The sequence below is a fragment of the Moschus berezovskii genome, chromosome 9 (genome assembly GCF_049115385.1).
Source record: "Moschus berezovskii isolate FMDL1 chromosome 9, NW_MosBer_1.0, whole genome shotgun sequence".
Taxonomy (NCBI): domain Eukaryota; kingdom Metazoa; phylum Chordata; class Mammalia; order Artiodactyla; family Moschidae; genus Moschus; species Moschus berezovskii.
Window position 1 is genome coordinate 88,136,041 of NC_142468.1, and position 23,692 is coordinate 88,159,732.

Sequence of the window (23,692 nt, forward strand, 5' to 3'; positions counted from 1 at the left end):
GGGTCAGAGGGCCTGGCTCAATTCACAGTCATGGAGACCGACATGCTGGGAAGTATTCAGGCATGTGACCGGGCAGCATTGACTGCCACGATCAGCTGTGTCCTGCCCTGAAGATTCTGAAGGGTCTCAAGCGTCCTCTTGCCCTTCTCTTCAGTAGACTCACTTGTTACAGGTCCTTGCTCTGGTGTGAAGACTACTCTGTGAAAAGCATACTAGATGAACAGCGAGCTGGCAAACGTTGGCCTCCAAGCCCTCCTGCATTTCTACATTCCGTCTCAGCCCACTGGCGTTTTGGATGCACAGGGGTATATCTCAACACCAGTTTTACCTTTTACTCTGAGAAACCAGAAAGCTCAAAACCAAACCTGAAATCATTTTTTTCTGTCTCCTTTCAAGTCTCTAAAAATCTATTTTTAAAAATATAACTTCTATTTTCCTAATTTGATTACTTGTTACTTGTTACAGAAACTCCAAAAATCCTTTTGAAGAAAGAGTGGGGAATGACCGCTGACTCAGTCACTGGCTCAGAAAACTGCCATCACTATGCTCTCAGCACCTTCGTCACAACTCCCCTCCCTGGTGTCCCCTGCCCACCCCACCACCCCACCACCCCTGCCTGGTGGCAGAGCCATTCCCTTGGGTCACATGGTGGGCAAACGACTGCTGGTTCGGCTCAGGCAAAAGTCACAAACACTGATGCTGGTTCACTTGTGCAGTTTTTTTCCCCCTTCACCTTTCTTCATTTCCCCCAGACATAGATTAATCACAAGTTAATAGGAGTCGAAAGCTGAACAATACAGGAATCTTTTCAGGGTGGAATTTTCTGCCTTTTTTTCTCCTGGCTGCTCTGAGATTTCTATCAACGCTGCATCTGTTGGCTAAATCAAATCTTTCAAAGGTAATCCACGATCATGGCCGCTGGAATTCGTCTATGACAATCCAATTGTGGAGGGGACATGGACAAGGGCTGACACACGGGCGCTCACTTTCTCAAGGTTATTTCTTGATGAAAGAGGGAGGCTGCTTTGTGTGTGCTACAAAGCATTTACAAAGGGAATGAAACATTGGGGAATTTCTCTGGCCACTTTTTCCTTCCCAGGGCACTTGGGCTTGACCTCTTTGAAGCGTCCTCTCCAGAGGGGCACAGAGCAGAAAGAGGCTGGGGCAAGCTGAGGAGAGTTTTCTTTGGTCAAGGGTTGGGAGGTCTTTGTTTCTCTAAGAAAGATGTTCAGTACTTTCCTTGTAAGCTGTCTTGGTGGGGCTCTTGCAGAAGCCAGGGGGGCAATGAGGCAAGGCTGCTGAGGACCCCACACTGCACCTTTTGGGGAGCTGAGTGGAAGCTTCACTTGCAAAGGCCACAAGAAAACTTTTACCCTTAGGTAAAAGGTGATAGATTGGGAAACAGACAGAGAGGGCAAAAGTACACATATCAGGACACTGGCTCAGGCACAGGTAGTTCTAAGTCCAGGATCCAGGGGTCCCAGACGCACCAAAAGCTGCAGCTTAACTGCCTTAGGAGTAGGAATCCTAGAGTCATTCCTCTGCTTTTCTTAGATCCCAAGAGAAAGCTCTGGAATGGGACAAAGGCTCACGAGAAGAGAGGAGTGACCTGTGTCCACACAGAGGAAGCCAGCTGTTCTCTGTGTCCCTGAGAACAAAGCCAAGGGCAGCGAGAGAGAGGCTCAGTGAGATCGGAGGTTCTCCACCTTGGGTAACCCTGCCTCTCCCCACCCCATCCAGGTTGTCAGAACTTGGGGTCGGGGTCGTGGTCATGCTCCTGGCATCTAGTGGATAGAGACCAGGGACGCCGCCAAACATCCTACAATGCACAGGACAGCCGTCCGTGACAAAGAATTATCCAGCCCAAAACATCCTTAGTGGCAAGGCTGAGAAATTTCGAGTTAAACCAAATAAAAACTTGGTGGGTGCTAGGGGCTCAGTCACTGGGGTAGGGTGCCAGGAGAAAGTGGTGAAACATTAGCGCTTGGGCAGAACCACCCTAGAGGAATGGGCTGTTGAAGATGAATTCAGTGATTTTTTTCCCTGAAGGTCCGCTCTGTGCCAGGCATCGTGCAGCGCTGAGGCTGCAGAGACGGACAAGCCCATTCTGTGACACCACTCCCGAAAGGAGGTAGTCAAGCAGACCAGGAGGAACCAGGCCTGGGGGCTTGGCTGCCAGGTGCCCTCAAGAGCCTCCACGCCTAAGAAGTGCTACTGCTCCCAAACCCTGAAACGTGACACGTGTTAAAGAGAGTAAAGCAAATAATCATCAATATTGAATGGGCTGAGATTAGCGACGGAGAAGAGGGAGTCCTTCCAGATTAATAATGCACCGAGGACTCCTTCAGAGGAGGGGGTAAATTATGCAGGGAACGCTTGCTCGGGCACGGGAAGAAAACAATAGCTCTTTAATTTGGGGGTTGGTTGGCTCTCCAAGGCAGGGACTATTCCTGCACTGGATCTCAGCGACAGAGCAGGCTTGCTGGGGGATGGGGTGGGGGGTGGGCGGCGGCTGGGGTTCCTGGTGCTGCCCATCCACCCATGGAACAGTCTGGGGCAGCTGTCCAGTGCCCCCAACCAGCCATGTGGAAACCCTCTGTTTAGAGCCTGGGAGCTGTCACTGTGCCCTCCAGACTAGCCCAGAAGCCACCTCCTCCAAGAAGACTTTCCTGACCAGTATGCTTTCTGTACAGAGCCCTGGTCACAGTTCCTCGAGCGCATGACGCAACAGGGCCAGCCAGATGTATTTCGTTGCTTCTAAGATGCCTTTTGCCCACATTCTCACAGCTCTGATGGGTACGCTATGCAGTCAATGGTGTGTCATGGCTCAGTTGTAGTAGCACATACAATAAAGCAGAGCCTCACTACTGGTGCTGTCTTGTATTTGGAGAAATACATAGAAGATGCTCAATGTGTGTGCGTGTGTGTGTGTGTGGCGGGGGCGAGTGGGGGGGGGAGGAGGGGTGTGTGTTCCAGACTCAAGTTCCTGAGGGCTGGACGGGTGTTCAGGGGTACTTTATTTTCTCATGGTCGGCCCTGCAGGCTCTCAGTGTTTGTTGAATGAATAAGTGAATCAATGCTTAAGTCATATACAGGTCAGCTCTGTTGGCTCAAAGGCCCCCTGTTAATGGTTTCCTTTCCAACCTTCTGCCATTGCAGACAGCACTGCCTGAGCCACTCAGCTCTAGGAACTAAGGACTGAGGACAGATTCTGTCAAAGCTGTAACACTTGCAAAGATGACTCTGCTTACAGTGACCAGAGGCTCCTAGGCGATGTGGAGAAGCAAAAGTTGGAAGTGAGGAGGAGCTGAGGCTAAGTCCTAGCTGTCCCAGAGACAAGGCTACAAGGCAAAGGCCTCTCTGTCTGGCCTGAAAACAGCAGCAACACCCATGGCCCAGGGCAGCTGGTCCTCCCCTGGGCTGTCCTGCAAGCCCATGGGGAGAAGGAGAGTCCCCTCACCCTGCACCATCCTAATAAGAGTCGGCCACATAAAAGGCTGTGGAAGCATTTATCTGGGGCCCAATAGCCTCATCTGAAGCTTTAATCTGGGGCCTGACAGCCTCATCTATTACCAGAGGGCGGTGCCAACTGGTGCAGGAAGTGGGAAGTGAAGGGAGCAGGGGGAGGTGGCCCAGGGCAGCTCTGGCTTCTCCACTTCCAGGAAGCAGGGGTGGAGCCAACATCAGTTCAGGTGTCCCCAAGCCCTGAAGGACAGAGAGCAGGGCAAGGCTGGCCCCAAGCCAAGACCCTGATGCGGGCCTGCCCTCTGTCCCTCCTGCTCTTCTACCCTAGCCAGGGCCAGAGGGGACACTCCCTGCAGGCCTCAGGTGAGCCATCCTGGTTTTTAAGGTCTCTTCTAACACTGACCCTCTATGGCTAAAGCCCTGTGCTTCTGCCATAGTAGTTTGGTCTCTGGGGCCCTTGGGGTTAGTAGACGACTTGGTTAGATGCGGACTGTGTGGAGGGGAAATGTTTTCCAGGAAAATGCCCCCAGGGCCTGTGGTACCCCAAGCTCAGCCTCAGCCTCCCCCCATCCCAGGATTGCATGGCTGCACCCATCCCTACCCTGCTTCCCTGGGGGTCACCAGGCACCCTCTTGTTCCTGTGTGTGGCCCATTTTCAATGCCAGCAGCCAGGTGTAGAGTTGGTAACTGGGCGTGGTGGACAGAGCAGGTGACCTCAGTCCTCATCTTGACCGACCGAGTGACCTTGGCTTTCCCTTCTTTGATCAGACTGGCCAGGGAAGGTGATCGCTGAGGCCCCAGCTCTGTCACTGCCTGCCCAGATAACCCAGGTGGAGGTGATGGCTTGTGCCCTGGGAGCCCCCTCTCAACCAGGGCCCCCCCCCAATCCCTGTCCCTGGGCTCACCTATCCCCGCTCATGTCTTACCTAATCGTATTGTCAGCATCGCAGGGGCAGGGCAAGCTGCAGCCTGGGCCGTGCAGGCCCTCAGGGCACAGCCGCTCCTGGCAGCGCGGGCCTTTGTAGCCGGGCTCACACTCGCAGGCGCCGGACGTGGGGGAACACTGACCTCCGTTGTGGCAGTCGCAGCGCTGGGAGCACTGGAAGCCGAAGGTCCCCAAGGGGCATTCCTCTTGGCACCTGCAGGACAACAGAGTATGGTGAGTCCGTGCCCCCTTCCCTGCCTTTCCAGGTCCATCTGGCACGCAGCCCCTGCCTCCGGGCCTGGGCCTGGCATGCTGCACCTCCTCACAGCCTCCTCCCCTCTTCCCTTTCCTCCTGCAGGAGGTTTCACCATCTGTGGTTTCACCATCCTAGTACGTTCCCCTCTCCAGGCCAGTTCCCCTCAGTCCCCAGGAGTGAGTTCATACTATTATATCTCACTGATTGTAGGCTTTGTGTATTTTTTTTTTGACTGCAGTAAATAAGGATAACGTAAATTTGCCATTTTCATTATTTTTAAGTATACAGTGGTATTAAGTACATGTATATTATTGTGTGGGTTTCCCAGGTGGCTCAGTGATAAAGAATATGCCTGCCAAAGCAGGAGATGTAAGAGACGCGGGTTTGATCCCCGGGTGGGGAGGATCCCCTAGAGGAGGAAATGGCAACCCACTCCAGTATTCTTGCCCTATGTGGTCTCAAAGAGTTGGACACGGCTGAGTGAGCATATACAAACAACACACGCTGCTGTGCGGCCATCACCACCATCCATCTCTAGAACCTTTTCATCTTCCCAAACTGAAACCTCTGTAGCCATTCAATAACAAACTACATGAAGTCCCATGGCCAGAGGAGCCTGGCAGGCCACAGCCCATGGGGTCGCAGAGTCAGACATGACTTAGAAAAGAGCATGCACGGACGTAGATTCAGTGTCACAGCAACAAATTAAGCGGTAAACCTGGGGGCATTTGAGGAAAAAGAGATGGGCCACCCCTGCATCCTAGAGACAAATGAACAAAAATGAGCTATGGACTTTGGATTGTCTGCGTCCCCACGCTGCTTCAAAGGTGTGGAGAATGGGGAACTGGCCTTACTGCGCTGACATCAGCTTCCTCATCACAGAATGGGATGGTAATAATTAAACCTCACCATGCGTTTGAGGATTAAATGAGATAATGTGTATAAACATTTAGAAAGGTGCCCCATGAATGGTAAGCGCTCAGTAAGAAGTGTTAACTCTTATGATGACTCTTGTTAATACTGTTTTCTGTAGTTCTCCTAACAGAGCCCTTTTGGCATGAAAAGGCTCAAAGGGAAGACTTCCAAAATGTTAACAATGGAGTGGACTTACGGAATTACAAATGCTTTAATGATCATGTTTTTCCATTTTCAGGTTTTCTATTTATCTTCTACCATAATCAGGGCAGAGGGGAGCCATAAAAGATGTTGGGGGAAAAAAAATACAGCCTTAGCCTCTTTATTAAATCTTGGTGAGTCCTGAGTTGGAAGCCGTGTTCTTCACCACAGCACCCAGACTGTCTTCCTGCAAGTCTTGCTGCATTTTAGCCCGTCTGAGGCCTCAGGGAGGGAGAGAACAGAGGAAGAGGGAAGAGAGAAGGGGGTGCGTGGAGGAGAAATGGGAGGGAGGAGAGAGGAAGGGAGAGGGGAATGAGGGGGAAGGGGTGAGGATGGAAGCCGAGCGGTGAAGAGGGCACAGTGCAGGTGAACTGGACTTTGCCAGCCCCAGCTCTGCCTCACAGTGGATCTCCCCGAAGTCACTCAGGTTGCCTCTCCCAGATGTCTCAGGCCATCAGGGAAGAGACCCCAGCCTGGAGACTCTCCACACTATCCCCTTTCCCTGGAACGTTCCTGCTCCCTCCCCTCTGGCAGGATTGAGCAGAGAGAGTCCTAGAGTGTGAGCTCCCTTCTCTGAAGGGCGTGTCTCCGCCCCATGTCATATTTACAAAGTGACACTCCATAGCCCCAGAAAAAGAATCTGGAAATGAAATATTGACAACCTAATCCATTTACATAATCAGCCTCTTTTTTTTTCTACCCACAATTTAAACAACTTATTTATTTAGAGATCAAGCAACGACTGCTAATGAATTTTACACAAAGCACACTAATAACGGGGCCTGTGGAACAGAAGGGTAATCACAGCAGGAATTAGTTTTCTACTTAAACATCCTTCCTTTGCAACATATCAATCTAATGTGTCCGATATTACCATTAACAACCAGATACATTGCTCAATTAAATTACAAAATGAGCTGCAAAACCCTCGTTACGTTTCATGTTTAATTTGCACTGGATTCTGCCTATCCGGGGAGGCCTGCATTATTATACCCACTCAACTTTAATATGCTCGCAACGATGTGGGGTGGGTTCATGCAGCTGTCACTTACAAAATTAATGGAGGCAATTTTACAAAATATTAAACACCAGGCAGCCCGTTTAGGTGGGAAACCCAAATGCTACTGGGCCCTCTCTTTGAATTCTTCTTCTGGAGTTGATGGGGAAAGCTTGCCAGAGGACGCTGAGGTCTGAGGGGCTTCGCTCTGTCTCAGGTTCATGGGCTGGGTCCCCACAAGAGGGATTAGGGTTCTTTCTCCATTTGGTACATCTTGGCGGTGGAAACGGAGAGCACCGATGAGGTTGGGTCTCCTGGTGTGGAGTCCAGCCGGTTGGAGGTATCAACCTGCTTGTCTCCAACGGTGAATGGGTTTTGTTGGCCATCATGTGCAAGTTGCCAGAGACAAAGGGTCCTGTTTTGGTTTCAGGGTCTTCCAGTTCCTGCTCCTGCTGGCTCAACCTGAGCATTTCCTCACTGGGAGAGACAGGGGATGGGAAGGTGGGTGCAGCACTTCAGTCCTGCCTCCCTTTCTTCCCTCAGAGACGTAGACTCCAGCAGAGGTCAGAGAGGGATGGGTCCCAGATGCCACACCCCACATTCTACGCCAGGGATGCTCACGAGATGAACACTAGCTCACCAAGAGCTCAGATCTGGCTTAAAAGGCTCCAGGCTACAGGTAAACAAGCTTCAGGCTGAAAATGGAAAAATCTCTTTTCTGGACATCACTGAGGATTTGGGGCTGACTCCAGTGAGAGTTGGAGGAGCCCCACTGTGTTGGTCAGAGCCAGTAGGACTCATTGGTTAATTCAGCCCTGACTCCTGCTTCCTGATGTTACCTGGGCAGGGGAGGCAGAGTAAGAAAATCCAGGTGAAGCATGGATCCCGCAGAAGCAGGCAAGGGGTGTGAGAGTTTCCTTTCTACTGCCCATCTCTCTGCTCAAAGAGACAGATGTGGTTCAGACTGAGAGGGAGGAGATTCACCTGGATTCTGTGGACAAATGTCCTCCACCAGCTCTGAATTCACTCACCATCAGACGCCCTGGCTGTCATTTCTCCTTCTCCCAGAGCGCCTTCCCTATCATCGTGGAATCCCTCTTGCCATGGCAAACGTGCATGTCCGGTAACCCTCCCGTTACGTATTTTGTAGTTTATCCACTTGACAAGGTTAGTTTGATTCCAGAACATTGGTGGCCTTGCTCAGTCTGCTCTTAGGCCACAGGCCTTCACAGGATGCAAACTAATGTCAGTATCCTTTTGGCAGAACTCATATCAGGAATAAAAATCCACTTCTAAAAAGAATAGTGCAAAATGTGTGAGCTCGGCATTTTTGGGTTATCGGTGCCACTGTCTCCCTTCAGGAGGGCAGCAAGTAGAGGGTGGTGTGGGTGCGGGCCCTCAGCAGGCTGAGGGCCAGGAAGGATGGATTGGAAGGAGGACTCAGAATGCTTTCTGAGAAAGGAACAGGAAAGCTGGCAGAAGGTTGGTAAACCTGACCTGTTGTCTGCAAGGCTGCCATGAAAATGAGTAACGTGACCAGTAAGGACGAGCTAACAGCATCCTTACCTGTCTCCCATGTATCCGGCTGTGCAGTGGCACTGCCCAGTCACGTGGTCACACTGCCCTCCATGGTGGCAAGGACAGTCCTGGCTGCAGTTCTGGCCGAACGTCCCCGGTGGGCAGGGCTGGGCACACACTGCTCCCTGAAACACAGGAGGGAAGACCTGCAGAGGTGGTGCTTCTGAGATGCAGTCCCGAGGCCACCTTCTCCTAGAAGTAGTATGGTTGGTACAGCCCAAGGGACCACCCCTATTCCTTAGTGGGGCCTTCTCCCCAATCACAGAAGCACAGAAAGTTGGACACCATGACTCCAAAGCCACGTTTTAGAGATGGGTAGACTGAGACCAGTTTGCTTACCCAATCATTCAGCACATATTTAATGAGTGCCTGTTGTATACCAGACCCTATACTAGACTCTAGGGATATAAAAATACAGGTAAGATTCGATTCCTGTCCCTCCAACCTACTGGGGAGAGAGATAAGAAAACAGATAACTAGTGCATGGTGCTGGGTGCCCTCACGCTGGTACACGAGGAAAGGAAAAAGGAAGCAGAGATGTGATTAAACATGGTGGTGTGGAAACAAACATTTATCTCTACTTGTTTCCCACACCCAGCTACCAGAGGAGTAAAGGGGAGCAGAGGGAACATATAAACCTACAAGGAGAAAAGGAAGGGGAGAGGGGGCCAGAGAGGACAAGGGGTGTCACGCAGTGGAAGATGCACTGGCAGATAGAGGAACAGGATCTGCTGGAGTTTCTGCTTTCTCAGCAATGGCAAGTGCCTGCAAAGGGAGCGTCGGAAGACAAAGCTCAGAAAAGCTCAGGAATCAGAGATACCAGGGGCCTCTGAGGGTCAAGGTGCCGGTGAACTGAAACAGGAGGAGTGTTTAGAAGTTTATAAAAGAGGGAATTAGACCCCAGATTTTTACCCCCATTTCAAATAGCCTTTGCAAGAACAGCAGTTTACTTTTAGGGAGGCTGACCCACGAACGCTTCAGACACAGGGACACCAAGCACAGCTAAGGGGTGGGGACCATCAGAAATAGGGATCTTGTGGGATCTGCCTGCATAACAGTCAGACCCTCTGCTCTCTTCCCCTGCTTGGCCCCTTGGATTCTAGTGACCAGACTCTACTCCCTCTTGCAGAGTTCTGGAGGATTCCTTTCTGGGAACACTGAGAGCTCAAGGGGAAAGACCTACAGATACTGACATTTAAGGCTCTTATCAGTCAACAAGCCTGGCACCTCTCCTGCCCCTCAGGCTTCCAGCCAGCTTTTCCCAAGGATTACGGTAAAAACATGAACAGGAGACCAGGAATCAGCAGATACTTGAAATGACGCTCTAACGAGTTGGGAGATGGTGGTAAAGCATGTTTTGGAGAAATATGGAGGGAAATACCAGAAGAAACACCTGAAAGATTTGAATCTGGTATCTTTCAGGAGTAGGACCTGTCAGGGGGTGGGACAGAGGACTTCCTTCCAGTAGTAGCCTTGTGGTATGAGATATTGTATATAATTTAAAAATTATACATATGACTCTTTGGTCTTTATCAAACAGGAATCTAAACTTACTTTTGTCTCCTGCTGCCCTTCTAGCCTCTCCCATACCAGAGACGGTCATTTCTCTTATGGAGATCAAGGATTCTCCCACAATTAATTAATCAATTAGTTCAACACACAATTATTAAGCACCGATAATTGCCAACCCTGAGGAAGCTGGTTTAGTCAGGAAAATCCTGCTGACCAGAGTCATCTATCAATATCATCCAATTTACTTGTAATGAATTAAGCAGTAGGCCTTTTAACTCAGATTTCTCCCCTACATATAAGTCAGATAGTGTGGGGCTGAGAGGGGCCTGGGAGGGGCAGAGATGGATGACTGAGTGGGAGAGGCAGTAGCCGAGGATGGTGAGATGAGCGTGTATGTGAGGAGACGGGCAGGGAAAAGCTACTCAGATGAGGGGTCCCTCTTCTTCCTGGAGGTGGTGGGGGTGGGTACTTTGGGCCTGCTTGTCTCACTGTGCCCCACAAGTTCTAGGGATTCCTGAGGGAAGGGAGGAGCCTTTATGGCCAGTTCTCTGCAATTCTGGGCTGGACGAGGACAGTTTGACCCTGAAAAATCATTAAGAGGGCTGTGTTTATACCTCCTACATCCCATCATGGAGCACAGTGGAACCCTCCTACACACACACACACACACCACACACACACACACCACACACACCACACACACACACACTCCATCCATCCATCCATCCTGTAGACCACAGGCTCCTTTTCTCTTCAGAGTTTCTGAGACAAGATCAGGGTTTCCTGAAGAGACCAATAGGAAAGTTTGCTTCCTTTCAACAATTCCTGGGGAAATCGAGCATCCTTGAGCCTTTTCTGGATGGGACGGTGAGCACCTCTTTCAGCCCCTGCTCAGTATTCCCCACCCACAGCTCTATCCTCCTCAGGCTCGTGCTCCTGGGGCTGGAAGAATCTGCTACCTCAGAAGGACTGCCACCTGATAGGGTGGGAAGAACACTGGACTCAAAGTCAGGACTTGGGCTCAAACCCCAGGTCTACCTCCTTCCAGATGGCCGAGCGAGGACAAGTCATATGATAGTTCTGAGCCGCAGTTTCCTCGTCTCTAAAATGGGAGTGGAAACCCCCAGTGTCCCACGTGGTTGTAAAGATTCCATGGGATCAGAGATAGGAAGGAACCTTCATTAAACTGGAGATGAGTGGGCCCTTCATTAATATTCAACCCAAGCAGACCCCTGATGAGGTGGAGGTGGTAGGAGCCCAGTATTACCTGGGACAGAGAAGAATGGGGGGAAAACCACACAGTTGATTGGTTACTGCTGGTTAGAATAGCTTTTTGACAGGGGGAGAGAGCAGACAGGAGGGTATCAGCCTAAAAGAGGGCTGTGATTTTATGGTTTCTTTCCTGCTATTCTGACCTGAATTGTGTCCCTCAGGTTCACATATCCTAACTCCCAGCACCTAAGAATATGACTGTGGCTGAAGACAGGGCCATTAGAGAGGCAATAAAGTTAGTGAAGTCATCAGGGTGGTTCCTACTCCAGTGTGACCGATGTCTTCATTGGGAGAGGAGATTAGCACATAGGGCAGAGGGAAGGCCACCTGGAGACACAGGGAGAAGACCGCAAGCTACAAGCCAGGGGCTGAAGCCTTAGCAGGAACCAACTCTGCCGACACCTTGGTCTCAGACTTCTGGCCTCCCGAGCTGTGAGAACATACATTTCTGTTGTCGAAGCCCCCCAGTGTGTGCTACTTTGTTATGACAGCCCTAACACACCTGCTCAGTCAGCTGAGCGTGTGTCTCCTAGAGCGGTGGGATCTCGGGCTGTGTGGCATTTAGAAGGTGGGGGAGATGCAGTAAGGCAAGGGTCCTGTTCCTCAGGACTGGATTGACCAAATGGTTCTGTCCAAATCTGGAAACGAGCTGCACATAAAGAAGACCATGGATAAATGGAGCATAAGAAAGGCGGGGGCCAAGACAGTGAAGGACTTGAGGTTAAGCCAATGAGACAACACAGCCTTTCCAAGCATCTAATGATCACTGCTGTCCCAGGTGGCAGGGATGCCCTCAGGGGGAAGTGAACAGTGGTTGGCTTGGGTGCTGTGGAAATGATCCAGGCCATACAGGTCAGGCTTGGGGCTCCATGAACAAAACTTCCCAAACCTGAGCTTCTAGGATTTTACAAATGCCTCTCTTTGCTCCTCCATGATGACTGGTTCTATTTCCCAGCTCTTGGGGCCTCTTGCTTCCTGAATGTATATGTGTGTGCATGCACATGTGTGTGTCCAGCCTCCACCATCAGACTGGGAACTCCCCAGGCAGGTGATCATATCTCCTACCTCCCATCCATCTGCACTTCCCACTCACAGTGAACTCCTCACACCTGGGTCTCCTCCTCTGAAAGGTCTCAAAGCCCAGAAAGAGAGAGGAAACAGCCCCGTAGGCTCTTTGCAGAGGCCCTCTGGGAATGGGCTCACCACACTGGGCAAGAGTCGTGTCCTCTGGACATACACTGGATTGCCCATACACCTGTGGGCATACCCCTACTGGCCAGGGGTCCCTGAGGAAGGGGCCTGGGGGCCCGGGTTCCAGGCAGCTCCTCTCCAGGTCTGCATGAAGCCTTGGTTCTTTGGGGACCTGCTCAGTGTGTGATCAATCGTACTCTTTAGATCTCTGAGTGCGGCTAAAGCCACGTGGGGCTGGCAGGCAAATGAGGCAATGGAGGATAATAAAAGGAGGACCGCTCTGCCCTGCACCAACCCCTTGACCCCAGCCCTCTCCCTGGGAAGGGCCTCAGGCCCCAGCAACAGCTTCACTACACTGTGACTGCACGCACGAGGGGTATTAATAATTCATACAAATCTGCAAGTTAAATGCTCTGTCAAAAATAGAAATGCAGTTGTCTACAGTAAAATTAAAAACATGAAGCTCCTAAGTCCAAAGGCTGCTATTGACAGAGTTTCCTGTCGTCTGAGAGAACAAACCTCTCACTGTGTCGGGAGGGGAAAAAAATTATCCGTGTTGGTTTCCTCCCCGCCGCCCTCTTCAATCACCAGCCTCCATCAGTCTGCAGTCTCTCTAGAGGGGACTTTACAGGTACAGGTCTGCCTGTGGCCTGTTCTCCCCCTACCTCATTCTGATCTGACCTCACTACCTGCTGCTGGGTCTCTGAGGACCCAGCCTGCGAGTGATGGAATTCCGGAAGTTGGCTGGAGATGAGAGGGTCTTTACAGAGAGTGGTTCGGGGTGAGAGAAATGGGCAGGTGTGGGAGAGGCAGGAGCCACTTCATTCTCCTTGGAAGAGACAGAGCCAGACAGACACCAAGAGTCTGGATTCAGGAGTCAGGACACTTGCATTCCAGCTCCACCTCCCTCTTCACCAGCTGTGTGGCCTTGGCCAGGTCACTTAGCCACTCTGGGCCTCAGCTGCCTCATCTGAGAAAGGAAGGTATTGACAGACCAGTGGTATTCAAGCCTCTTAAAGCTGGGAGGTCCTGTTTTTATGTGAAATCTTACCTAGGACCTCTTAGTAGATTAAAATGGATACGTGGGGGTGTGTGGGTGCCAGAGCCCCAGTTGTTAGGCTCCTTGCACCCACCTTCACCTCCAAGAAACCCTCAGGTTCTGTGAAACACAGATGAAAATCCTATAGTCTGGATTGATTTTTTCCAAATACTGACTTGAAGATAGGGTCGGCTGCTTCAGAATTATCAGCGGAGCTTATTAAAAAAAAAGAGAGAGATCCCAGGCCCAGGACAGTCTATAGTGGAGTCTGGGAATCTGTATTAGCCCCACCCCACCCCCATCCACTGCAACTCTGGTGTGCAGCCAGGTCGGGACAAGGCTGGGCCATATGATCCCCCAGGTTTTTTCCCGGTCTAGAGAATTCTGGCCAATCTGCCTGCATCACAGGCCCTGTAGCCATTCCTCCTGCTGCTCCCTGGCTATGACCTCACATGCACAGCCTCCTGAAATATCCTGCTCCTGCTCCACAGCCCTGTCCCTTCCTGGCTCCACAAAGCCCCAGTCCCTAGGGAAGGGAGCCGACTGTGTCTCTGAGGGGCTTGGGATTGCGGAGGGTGGGGACACTGATGGGGGAACAGGCTGGCTTAAAGGAGGCTGTGGCTTGCCTGTGGCATCCAGGGACATAGAAAATGAATAATGGTAGAGCATTTCAGTGTTCGCAGGGCAGCCGGGTCCTACACTGCCCTCATCTGAGCCTTCTGCCAACCGTGCCGCTCTGAAGCGCGGGGCTGACTATTTTTATGCCAGTTGGTTTTTGCTTTGGGCCCGCCACATGGCATATGGGATCTTAGTTCCCCGACCAGGGAGCAGACCCTCCCTCCCTGAAGTGGAAGTGTGGCGTTTTAACCACTGGTCCACCAGGGAAGCCCTTGATTTTATGCCACTTTTACAGTTAGGGAAGCAGAGACTAGAATGATCGAGGGTTTTTTTTTTTTCCTTTTCAGGACCAACGCTGTATGCGAAGCCTGGATTCAGGCCTGTGATTTGATAAATCCTATCCTTTTTTCCCACAGTGGTTGTTCCCAGACAGGAGACCTGGACTGGTGGAGGCTACCTCAGAATCACCTGGAGCCCACGTTAAGATACAGATCGTGGGGCCCACAGAATCAGAATATCTGTGTGCATCTGTGAGAAGAGGGGTTGGAGGCTGGGAATCTGAAGTTCTATAAAGGCAGGGGGCCATGCCTGCTCTCTCCCTCCCCCTGCACCACCTCCATCCTTACACCACGGCCTTTTCACCACATCTCAGAGCCATGGCAGCTCAGTGAGTATGCTGAAAGACAGAGACAGCTTATGAGAAGAATTCAACTCCTTCGCACACAAGGGACCACAGGCTCAGAAAGGTAAGGCAACACAGATCACACAGCATTTAGATACGAGCCCTGGCAGTCAAAGCTGTGTCCATGGCCCCCTGGTAGTGTCTAAGGATCCCCATGACCATAAAGAGGAGGGAGGCTATTCAGGATGGGAGAGGAATTTAGCTCCCTAGGGTGTATGTGAACGAGGGATGCTCAGGCTTCTTACAGGGCCCCACCCAGATCCTGCAGGTCCACCTACCATCCAGCCTGGGGGGCAGGCACACTCGCCAGTGATGTGGTGGCAGGTACCCCCATTCTGGCAGGGGCAGCGCAGCTCACAGTGAGCCCCATGGCTCCCAGGTGGGCAGAGCTCCTCGCAGCTGCAGAGAGAAGCAGAGGTGTGAGAGGCGGCAGCATGCAAAGCCAGTCCCAAGGCTCCTGGGCTCCCTAGAAGTTAGTCAGTTCCTGGTCAATGTGAACTATACTAGGCACAAGGCCAGGAGGGGAAAGGGGGACTCAGATAGTGTCCTTGGAGGCTGTGTGCTTGGGCCAGTACGGGAGACGACTTAAGGGCTTTTGGTATAAGAAGCGGAGGAAATCTTCCCTAAGAGGGCGACAGTTTACTTGAGTCTTGAAGGTAAAGTTAGTTTCACTGGGAGAAGGGGAGGAAGGCTGAGCCAGGCAGAAGGAACAGCACAAGCAAAGGCCATGAGACATAGCCATGGGTCCAACTTTTGAGAATCTGCCTAGATTCTGAAAGAGAGAGAATGTAGGGCAGGCCTCCACTCCCTTCCAGGCTCTGGAAGGCTCTCAGCCCCCACAACAGGCTTCTCTAGAAGGACTGGGCACGGCTGAGATGCAGGGGAGGATCTGCATGGGGTCTTGGTCTTGGGCCTTAGTTCAATGCCTTGACCCTGGAGCTGCTCAGACATGGGTGCAGGGGACACCCTCCATCAGAGATGTATCTGTGGCCAGATTGCTTGGGCGCTCCCTCAGGATCTAGGGCTGTTGAGGTGGCCACTGAGCCTTTGATAGGGTGGCGAGGAGAACGTCAATCTTGCCTCTGAGAGGTCACAACTATCCTGTCCGTTCAGACTCCTTCTCCTGAAAACTGGATGAGGGGGAAAGGCAGGGGAAGAGGACCAGGCACAGTAATCTTCCCAAATCTAAGCACGATATCTACCCAGGGCCCTCACCCCCTCTGTCTCAAATGGCCTGGAAGGCTCAGTAATGGCAGCTGGATTATGATCAGAAGAGAATTCCAAGCCAAAATCTGGAGCCCAGATCAGGAAGGGTCTCAAAGAAGAAGGTTTAGCCAGCTTCTCCTGCCATGAGAGCATCCATCCACGAGTCCTCAAGCCCGTTCCAGTCACCCTGGGCATTGGACAGCAGGGATCTGAGACCTGTGTGGGTGAGGCCCAGGAGTTCAGCCTCTGTAGGAATTGTGGCCAGAGCGCAGGAGATTTTATAGCCAGGGCTTTCTTGATCCTTCACGTGTTTCCCATCCTACCCTCCCCGCCACCCCTCTGCATGCGTCCCGCCTGGGCTTTACTCACTAGACGCCGGTGTAGCCGGGCGCGCAGAGGCACTCGCCCGTGCGGGGGTCGCAGCTGGCGCCGTGGTGGCACTGGCATGGCAGCTGGCAGCCCTTGCCATGGGTGCCTGGCGCGCAGAGCTCCTCGCAGCGCCAGCCTCGGAAGCCGGCAGCGCACACGCAGGCGCCCGTGATGGGGTTGCACAGCGCCCCGTTCTGGCACTGGCACCGGTTGCTGCAATGGGGGCCCCAGTGGTCGCTATCGCAGCCTGTAAGAGAGGAGCAGGTCAGGGCAGAAGGATCCCCATGGACTCTCCTGGATGGAGGTTGGGACCAGCCTTCCCATCTCTGCATCACTCTTCCCTGGACAGGAGGCAGCAAGGGGGTTCTGGTGGGAGCATTCACCAATAACCCCCATCAGCTGGTCATCAACCCCTACCCCCCCTCCCCTAAATAATCAGACAAGCTCAGAAGCTTCTTTTCTCAATGCATCTCTTAGTCAGGGTCATTCCAGTCCAACCAAGACTGGTCAATCCAGTCTCCCAAACCCTTCTTCTGTACTGAAACTGAAACCATAAGCTCTTTAACCTTTGCCGGACTCTGCGTGCTTGGCTCTCTCTTCCTCTCAGCCAGGCCCTTTCTCTTCCAGTCTGCCTCCCCTCTTGCCTGTGACTCTGCTCCCCTTCTTGGTGATGCCCCAGCCCACCTCCCGTCTTTCTCGTCTCTTCCTGAAACATCACTTGGTCTCACGGCTTGCATCTCACTCCCTGTGAGCGCGTCTTCAAACTGCCTGCCCCTCCCTGGGCTCCACTCCGTCACCCTTCCCACCTCTCTTTCACGCTGCGTCTCCCTGCCACTAATGCCGACACCCCCTGCCTCCTTCATCTTCAGTTCAATCTCATTACTTTCTAAGCAGCTAACTTCAGAAGGGGCAGGAAAAAGAAATGTTTCCCTGGGAGGTGACAGACAGCCTTGAAGATCTTTATATGTAATTAAATGTTTCACAGAGTGATAGCTAAGCCAGCTTTGCAGAAATTCACACTCTGTGGCTGCGGAGAGGGGCTGCATGGCAGTCTTCAGGTAGGTCTCCCAGCCTGCTGCCACTTCCGAGCCTGACCCTCACCTGACGCATACAGGACACACAACAACAAGATGTCCTCAACTCCAACCGCGTTCTCTCAAATCCTGGAGTAGGGGTGCACGTGGAGTTCTGGCAAGGACAAGCATAAATAATGTACTAGGAGATGTTCAGTGGAGAAAATCACTGCTCCCAGCTAAGGAATCAGGCAACTTCCTAGAAGAGATGGCACCTGAAGTGGACCATAAAAGATGTCTCACTTGTCTATCTGAGTGACCAAAATGTCCTGTGTTACCATGGAAGATCCCTCATTCTGAGAAACCACTCACTGCTGGGCAAACTGGAGTGGCTAGAGACCCTACTGCCTAAAGGAGGTGATTAACTGACCTTTGAGCTCCAGTGATTCTAGGGTTTAGACACTCAGAGAGAAAAGGAGGCAGGTGAATGGGATTGGGGAAAGTGTCCCAGGGGCAGGCTCAGTGTGAGCAAACAGACAATGGTACCCAAGTGTTGGATACGGACAAAAGCACAAGGTTCCAGTGGAGCCAATGAGTATGTGGGATCTTTGGGAACCACAAGGTTGATGGAGAATCACTTGATCAGCCCCACCGATCCTCCTGCATTACCTCCCACTTGCTAACCAAAGTCAAGTGGTCAAAGTCATGGAAACTGTCCGTCACTTTTAGTAGATGGAACCACCCTAGGCCTGGAATCCCAATCACCCTATCTTGGCTCATCCCTTTTTCACTGTGCCCCCAATACACATACAAACTGAGCTGCCAAATTCTGAGTAGGCCTCACCCTGCATTTTCCACTTGGTACTACAATGAGTGAGGTAAAAACCAAGTCCAATAGCCAAAGCAATCTTGAGAAAGAAGAAAGCATAACACTTTCTAATTTCAAACAAAGCTATAGTAACACAAATAGTATGACACTGGTGTAAAAACAGAAAAACAGCCCAGAAGAAACCCAGGCATATATAGTCAATTAACTCACGACAAAGGGGCCAAGAATATACAGTGGGTAAAGGACAGTCTCTTCAATACATGGTGTTGAAAAAACTGGACAGCCACATCCAAAAGAATGAACCTGGACCTCTATCTTACACCATATGTAAAAATCAACTCAAAATGGATTAGAGACTTGAATGTAGGACCAGAACCAAAGAACTCCTAAAGACAAAATAGGTAATAATCTCCTTGATAACGGTCTTAGCAATGATTTTTTGCAGTTGACGCTAAAAGCAAAGGCAACTGAAGCAAAATCAACAAGTGGGACTGCATTAAACTATAAAGCTTCTATGCAGCAAAGGAGACCAACTCAATGAAAAGGCAAACTACCAATGGGAAAAAATATTTGCAAATCACATATCTGATAAGGGGTTAATATCCGAAATATATAAAGAACTTTTACAACCAAGCAGCAAGACGAATAAATAAAAACTCAACCCCAAACAACCTGATTAAAAAGTGGACAGAGGATCTGAACAGACGTTTTTACAAAGAAAACATGCAGATGACCAACAGGTCCTTGAATAGGTGCTTGTAATTATCAGGGGAATGCAAATCAAAACCACACTAAGATATTACTTCACACCTGGTAGGTTAGCTACTATCCAAACGACAAGAAATAGCAAGTGTTTGCAAAGATGTGGCGGAGAAGGCAATGGCAAGCCACTCCAGTACTCTTGCCTAGAAAATCCCATGGATGGAGCAGCCTGGTAGGCTGCAGTCCGTGGGGTTGCTAAGGGTCGGACACGACTGAGCAACTTCACTTTCACTTTTCACTTTCATGTATTGGAGAAGGAAATGGCAACCCACTCCAGTGTTCTTGCCTGGAGAATCCCAGGGACGGGGGAGCCTGGTGGGCTTCTGTCTATGGGGTCACACAGAGTCAGACACGACTGAAGTGACCTAGCAGCAGCAGCAGCAGCAAAGATGTGGAGAAAAAGAAACTTTTGTGCATTGTTGGTGGCAATGTAAGTCGGTACAGCCACTATAGAAAACAGTATGGAGGTTCCCCAAAAACTTAAAAACAGAACCACCATACAATCCAGCAATTCTACCCCTGGGCATTTATCTGAAAGAAATGAAAGCACTAACTTGAAAAGATATCTGTGCCCCCATGATCACTGCAGCATTATTCACACAAGCCAAGATACAGAAGCAACCTAAATGTTCATCAGTGGATGAATGGATAAAGAAAATGTGCATACAGACACACACAGACACACATATATGTGTATACCCACACACATACAAAACAATATTATTCAGCCACAAAAAAGAAGGAAATCTTGCTATTTGTGACAATGTGGGTAGACAGTGAGGGCATTAAGCTGATGAAGTAAGTCAGACGGAGAAAGACAAATACCACACAAGCTCACTTACACGTGGAGTCTAAAAAGCAACGAACAAAAGGAGAGCCCACAGATACAGAGAACACTTTGGTGGTTGTCAAAGGTAAGCAGCAGGTCAAAGGGGCAAGGTGGTCAAAGGGTACCAACTTCCAGTTATAAGTAAGTTCAGGGGATGTAACTTACAGCATGGTGACTATAGTTAATAATTCTGTATTGTACGTTTGAGAGTTGCTAAAAGAGAAGATCTTGAAAGTTCTTATCACAAGAAAAAAATGTGTAACTACATGTGATGTTAACTACACCTACAGTGGTGATTATTTCACAATATATACAAACATCGAATCATTTTGCTGTGACCTGAAACTAATATAAAGTTATATGTCAATTATATCTCATAAAAAACTGAGTACAGTTATCATTACAACCAGCACTCACACTGTAAGAGGCTCACAGGACAGAGAGTGGGGGAGCACGCAGCAGTCATGTGTCTCCCATGTCACCTTCTCTCTGGAACATCTACTCAGTGCGTGGAAGGACTAGTAGAATTACCTAGTGTGTCATTTCTCTATCTGTTTTCGTTGCCAAGCACATATAGCTAAATTTCCACGAGTTTAACATACATATGATGTGATTCCATTGTAGTAATAATAACCACCACATTTTAAATGCTCACTTGTTACATTTAAAACAGTGTGAATTAGATTTTATTATTCCTCTATTTTACAGATGAGGAAATAAAGGGTCAGGGAAATTATGTGATTGCCCGAGGTTATAGGCAAGGGTAGGCCAGGTCACTGCCCTCAGACCTTGGCTCAGTACTGAAGTGCTGGAGTCCAGAGCCAGCTAGTCCTTGGTGTATCCCAGGGCAGACAGTTACATTTCGCTTATCAGAGGGGACCTCCATTCACTGTGTCACAACCAAAACCCAGCAAGAAGTGAACTGTGCCTCTGATGAGGGATCTGGTATTGTCATGAGGACCATGAACTAGCACTTGGTGCTTTCATCTTTTACTCGTTCATTCAACCGATATTTACCAAACACCTGCTAGGGCCAGAAAGTGTCCCGCCCTCTTGGAGTTACAATCGAGTGGAGACAGAGCCTCGGGAGCAGCATTTACGGAATGCTGTGAAAGTGCCATGATAAGGGCAGTTCGGGGCATCAGAGAAGAACATGGAAATGCAGTTCCATTAAGCCTGATCTGGGTTCTCAGATCACAGATTGGGGTGTGTGAGTGTGTGTGTGCATGCATGTATGGTGTATTTATATGTGTGTATGTATGTTTTATGTGGCTCCAAAAAAAAAAAGAAGCAAGAGCTCTATTCACAGTAGGAGCCCATGAAATAAACAGAAAACATCTGTAGACTGAAAAAGCAAAGTAACTCGGAGTCACTACATAAGAGCAAATAACCTCTCACATCCAAATTGACAGGAAGTAGTTCAATTCAATTTAGAATATTCTGATTAAGGAGGCAAGGAAGTGTGTAATCCATTCCATAGACATTCTCTCTAGGGTGATTAAGTGGGAAAAAAAAGTTAGGGTTCACAGGGATAAGCTTCAGTTATCTTAGACAGTCTACTTAAAAACACCTCATTCCCTACAATGACAGAGAAATGAGGCAGTAAGTCAATTATCTACCCTGTTGAAGGTGAATAAAAACTATCATCATTAAAATTACAACAGGACTTCACATTCTTTCACAGACAATCGCAAACTCTTTCCAATTTGGCTTGGAATGTCACCCCCCTCACCGACTGTTTTTCTGTTTCAGTCACAGATGCTCCTTCCTAATTATATTTGGCTTTGGATGAATTTTTCAAGTGGGTGCATATTCTCTGGACAGTGAGTGAGGGCTTGGGGCACCCGGAAGTCTGTGGCCTGGCCTGTCCTGTTCCTTTAATCTGGCCAACTCTTGCCCATCTCAGCCTGTGCCTCCCCAGCTGACCTCTCTCTGCTGTGGGACCCAGGAATGGGTGCTCCCCCGCCGCCACAGGGGAGGGGCTACATCCCTCTCTCAACCTCTGACCTTCAGCACAGACATACTTTCAAATTTCTAACAACACTTGAAAGAGCAATGAATACATGTCAGGCCATAAGATAAAGGCATAAAGTAAAATTTCTCAATTCTCACAACAGGGGACTTCCCTGATGGTCCAGTGGTTAAGAATCTCTCTTGCAATGCTGAGGATGCAGGTTTGATCCCTGGTTGGAGAACTATGATCCTACATTGCTGCAGAGCAGCTAAGCCTGTGTGCCACAACTACTGAGCCCACACACTCTGGAACCCATGTGCCACAACTAGAGAGTCTGTGCATTGTAGTGAAGATCCCGCATGCTGAAGCTAAGACCCAACACAGTCCAATAAATAAATAAACATAAAAAAAGAACAGGAGCCTACAGATCAATAAAATAACATTAAAAATATTATGTTTATTCTCACAACAATCCCTTTATAGCTGGTGCTATTCATATCCCCATTTTGCAGATTAGGAAACAGAGGCCAGGGAGGTGAACAATCTTGTCCAAGGTCACACAGCTGGGGAGTGACTACGTATCTGAGCTCTTACCCTTGCTGTCCTGCTGGGCATGGCCTGGTATTGATGGAAGAGAGGACGTGGGATGTCGGTGGCCATCCTGGCCATCCTGGGCTTAGATGGCCACCGTGGACGACTCACAGGAAGATGTGAGAACAGAGCCTTATTTTCCACAAGGGTCTTAGTCAGGAACTGGTTCAGGTGGGAGTGGTGGTTGTAAGGCCCAGGTTTTTCATGACTGGCCCTATTTCCTGTAATTTTATCCTCTTCAGATGATTTATTTCTTCTGAACTTTTTCTATTGTTATATAACATACATTTAGCCATTTGAATCATTTTTAAGTGTACAGTCAATTCAGCGGCATTAATGACACTCATGGTGTTAAGCAGCTATCATTGCTATTTCCAAAACTTCGCCATCACCCTCAACTGGAACTCTGGAACCATGAAGCAATAACTCCACATCCCCTCCTCCCATCTGGCAACTTTTAATCTATCTTCTGTCTCTATGAATTTGCTTCAGCTAGATATTTCACATAAATGGAATCATACAAAATTAGTCCTTTTTTGTCCGGCGTCTATCATCGAGCATACCGTTTTCAAGGTTGTTCCACAACGTAGCATGTACCTGTATTACATTCCTTTTATACGTGAACTATGAACTTCCAGATGTTCAAGCTGGTTTTAGAAAAGGCAGAGGAACCAGAGATCAAATTGCCAACATCCGCTGGATGATCGAAAAAGCAAGAGAGTTCCAGAAAAACATCTATTTCTGCTTCATTGACTATGCCAAAGCCTTTGACTGTGTGGATCACAATAAACTGTGGAAAATTCTGAGACAGATGGGAATACCAGACCACCTGACCTGCCTCTTGAGAAAACCTGTATGCAGGTCAGGAAGCTACAGTTAGAACTGGACATGGAACAACAACTGGTTCCAAATAGGAAAAGGAGTACGTCAAGGCTGTATATTATCACCCTGCTTATTTAACTTATATGCAGAGTACATCATGAGGAACACTGGGCTGGAAGAAGCACAAGCTGGAATCAAGATTGCTGGGAGAAATATCAATAACCTCAGATATGCAGATGACACCACCTTTATGGCAGAAAGTGAAAAGGAACTAAAAAGCCTCTTGATGAAAGTGAAAGAGGAGAGTGAAAAAGTTGACTTAAAGCTCAACATTCAGAAAACAAAGATCATGGCATCTGGTCCCATCACTTCATGGGAAATAGATGGGGAAACAGTGTCAGAATTTATTTTTTGGGGCTCCAAAATCACTGCAGATGCTGATTGCAGCCATGAAATTAAAAGACGCTTACTCCTTGGAAGGAAAGTTATGACCAACCTAGATAACATATTAAAAAGCAGAGACATTACTTTGCCAACAAAGGTCCGTCTAGTCAAGGCTATGGTCTTTCCAGTGGTCATGTATGGATATGAGAGTTGGACTGTGAAGAAAGCTGATCACCAAAGAATTGATGCTTTTGAACTGTGGTGTTGGAGAAGACTCTTGAG

The 23,692-nt window shown here is 49.5% G+C and overlaps 1 protein-coding gene across 1 annotated transcript in view; it reads right to left on the reverse strand.

Annotated features, from left to right (window-relative positions):
• The window catches only part of MEGF11 (multiple EGF like domains 11), a 387,229-nt gene that overhangs the window by 68,784 nt on the left and 294,753 nt on the right, over positions 1 to 23,692 (reverse strand). The window contains exons 6-9 of the mRNA XM_088839921.1: positions 16,227 to 16,473; positions 14,930 to 15,050; positions 8,326 to 8,462; positions 4,392 to 4,604 (exon numbers count right to left, since the gene is read on the reverse strand). Coding sequence (XP_088696047.1) covers positions 4,392 to 4,604; positions 8,326 to 8,462; positions 14,930 to 15,050; positions 16,227 to 16,473 — 718 coding nt within the window. The remainder of the gene's footprint in view (positions 1 to 4,391; positions 4,605 to 8,325; positions 8,463 to 14,929; positions 15,051 to 16,226; positions 16,474 to 23,692) is intronic.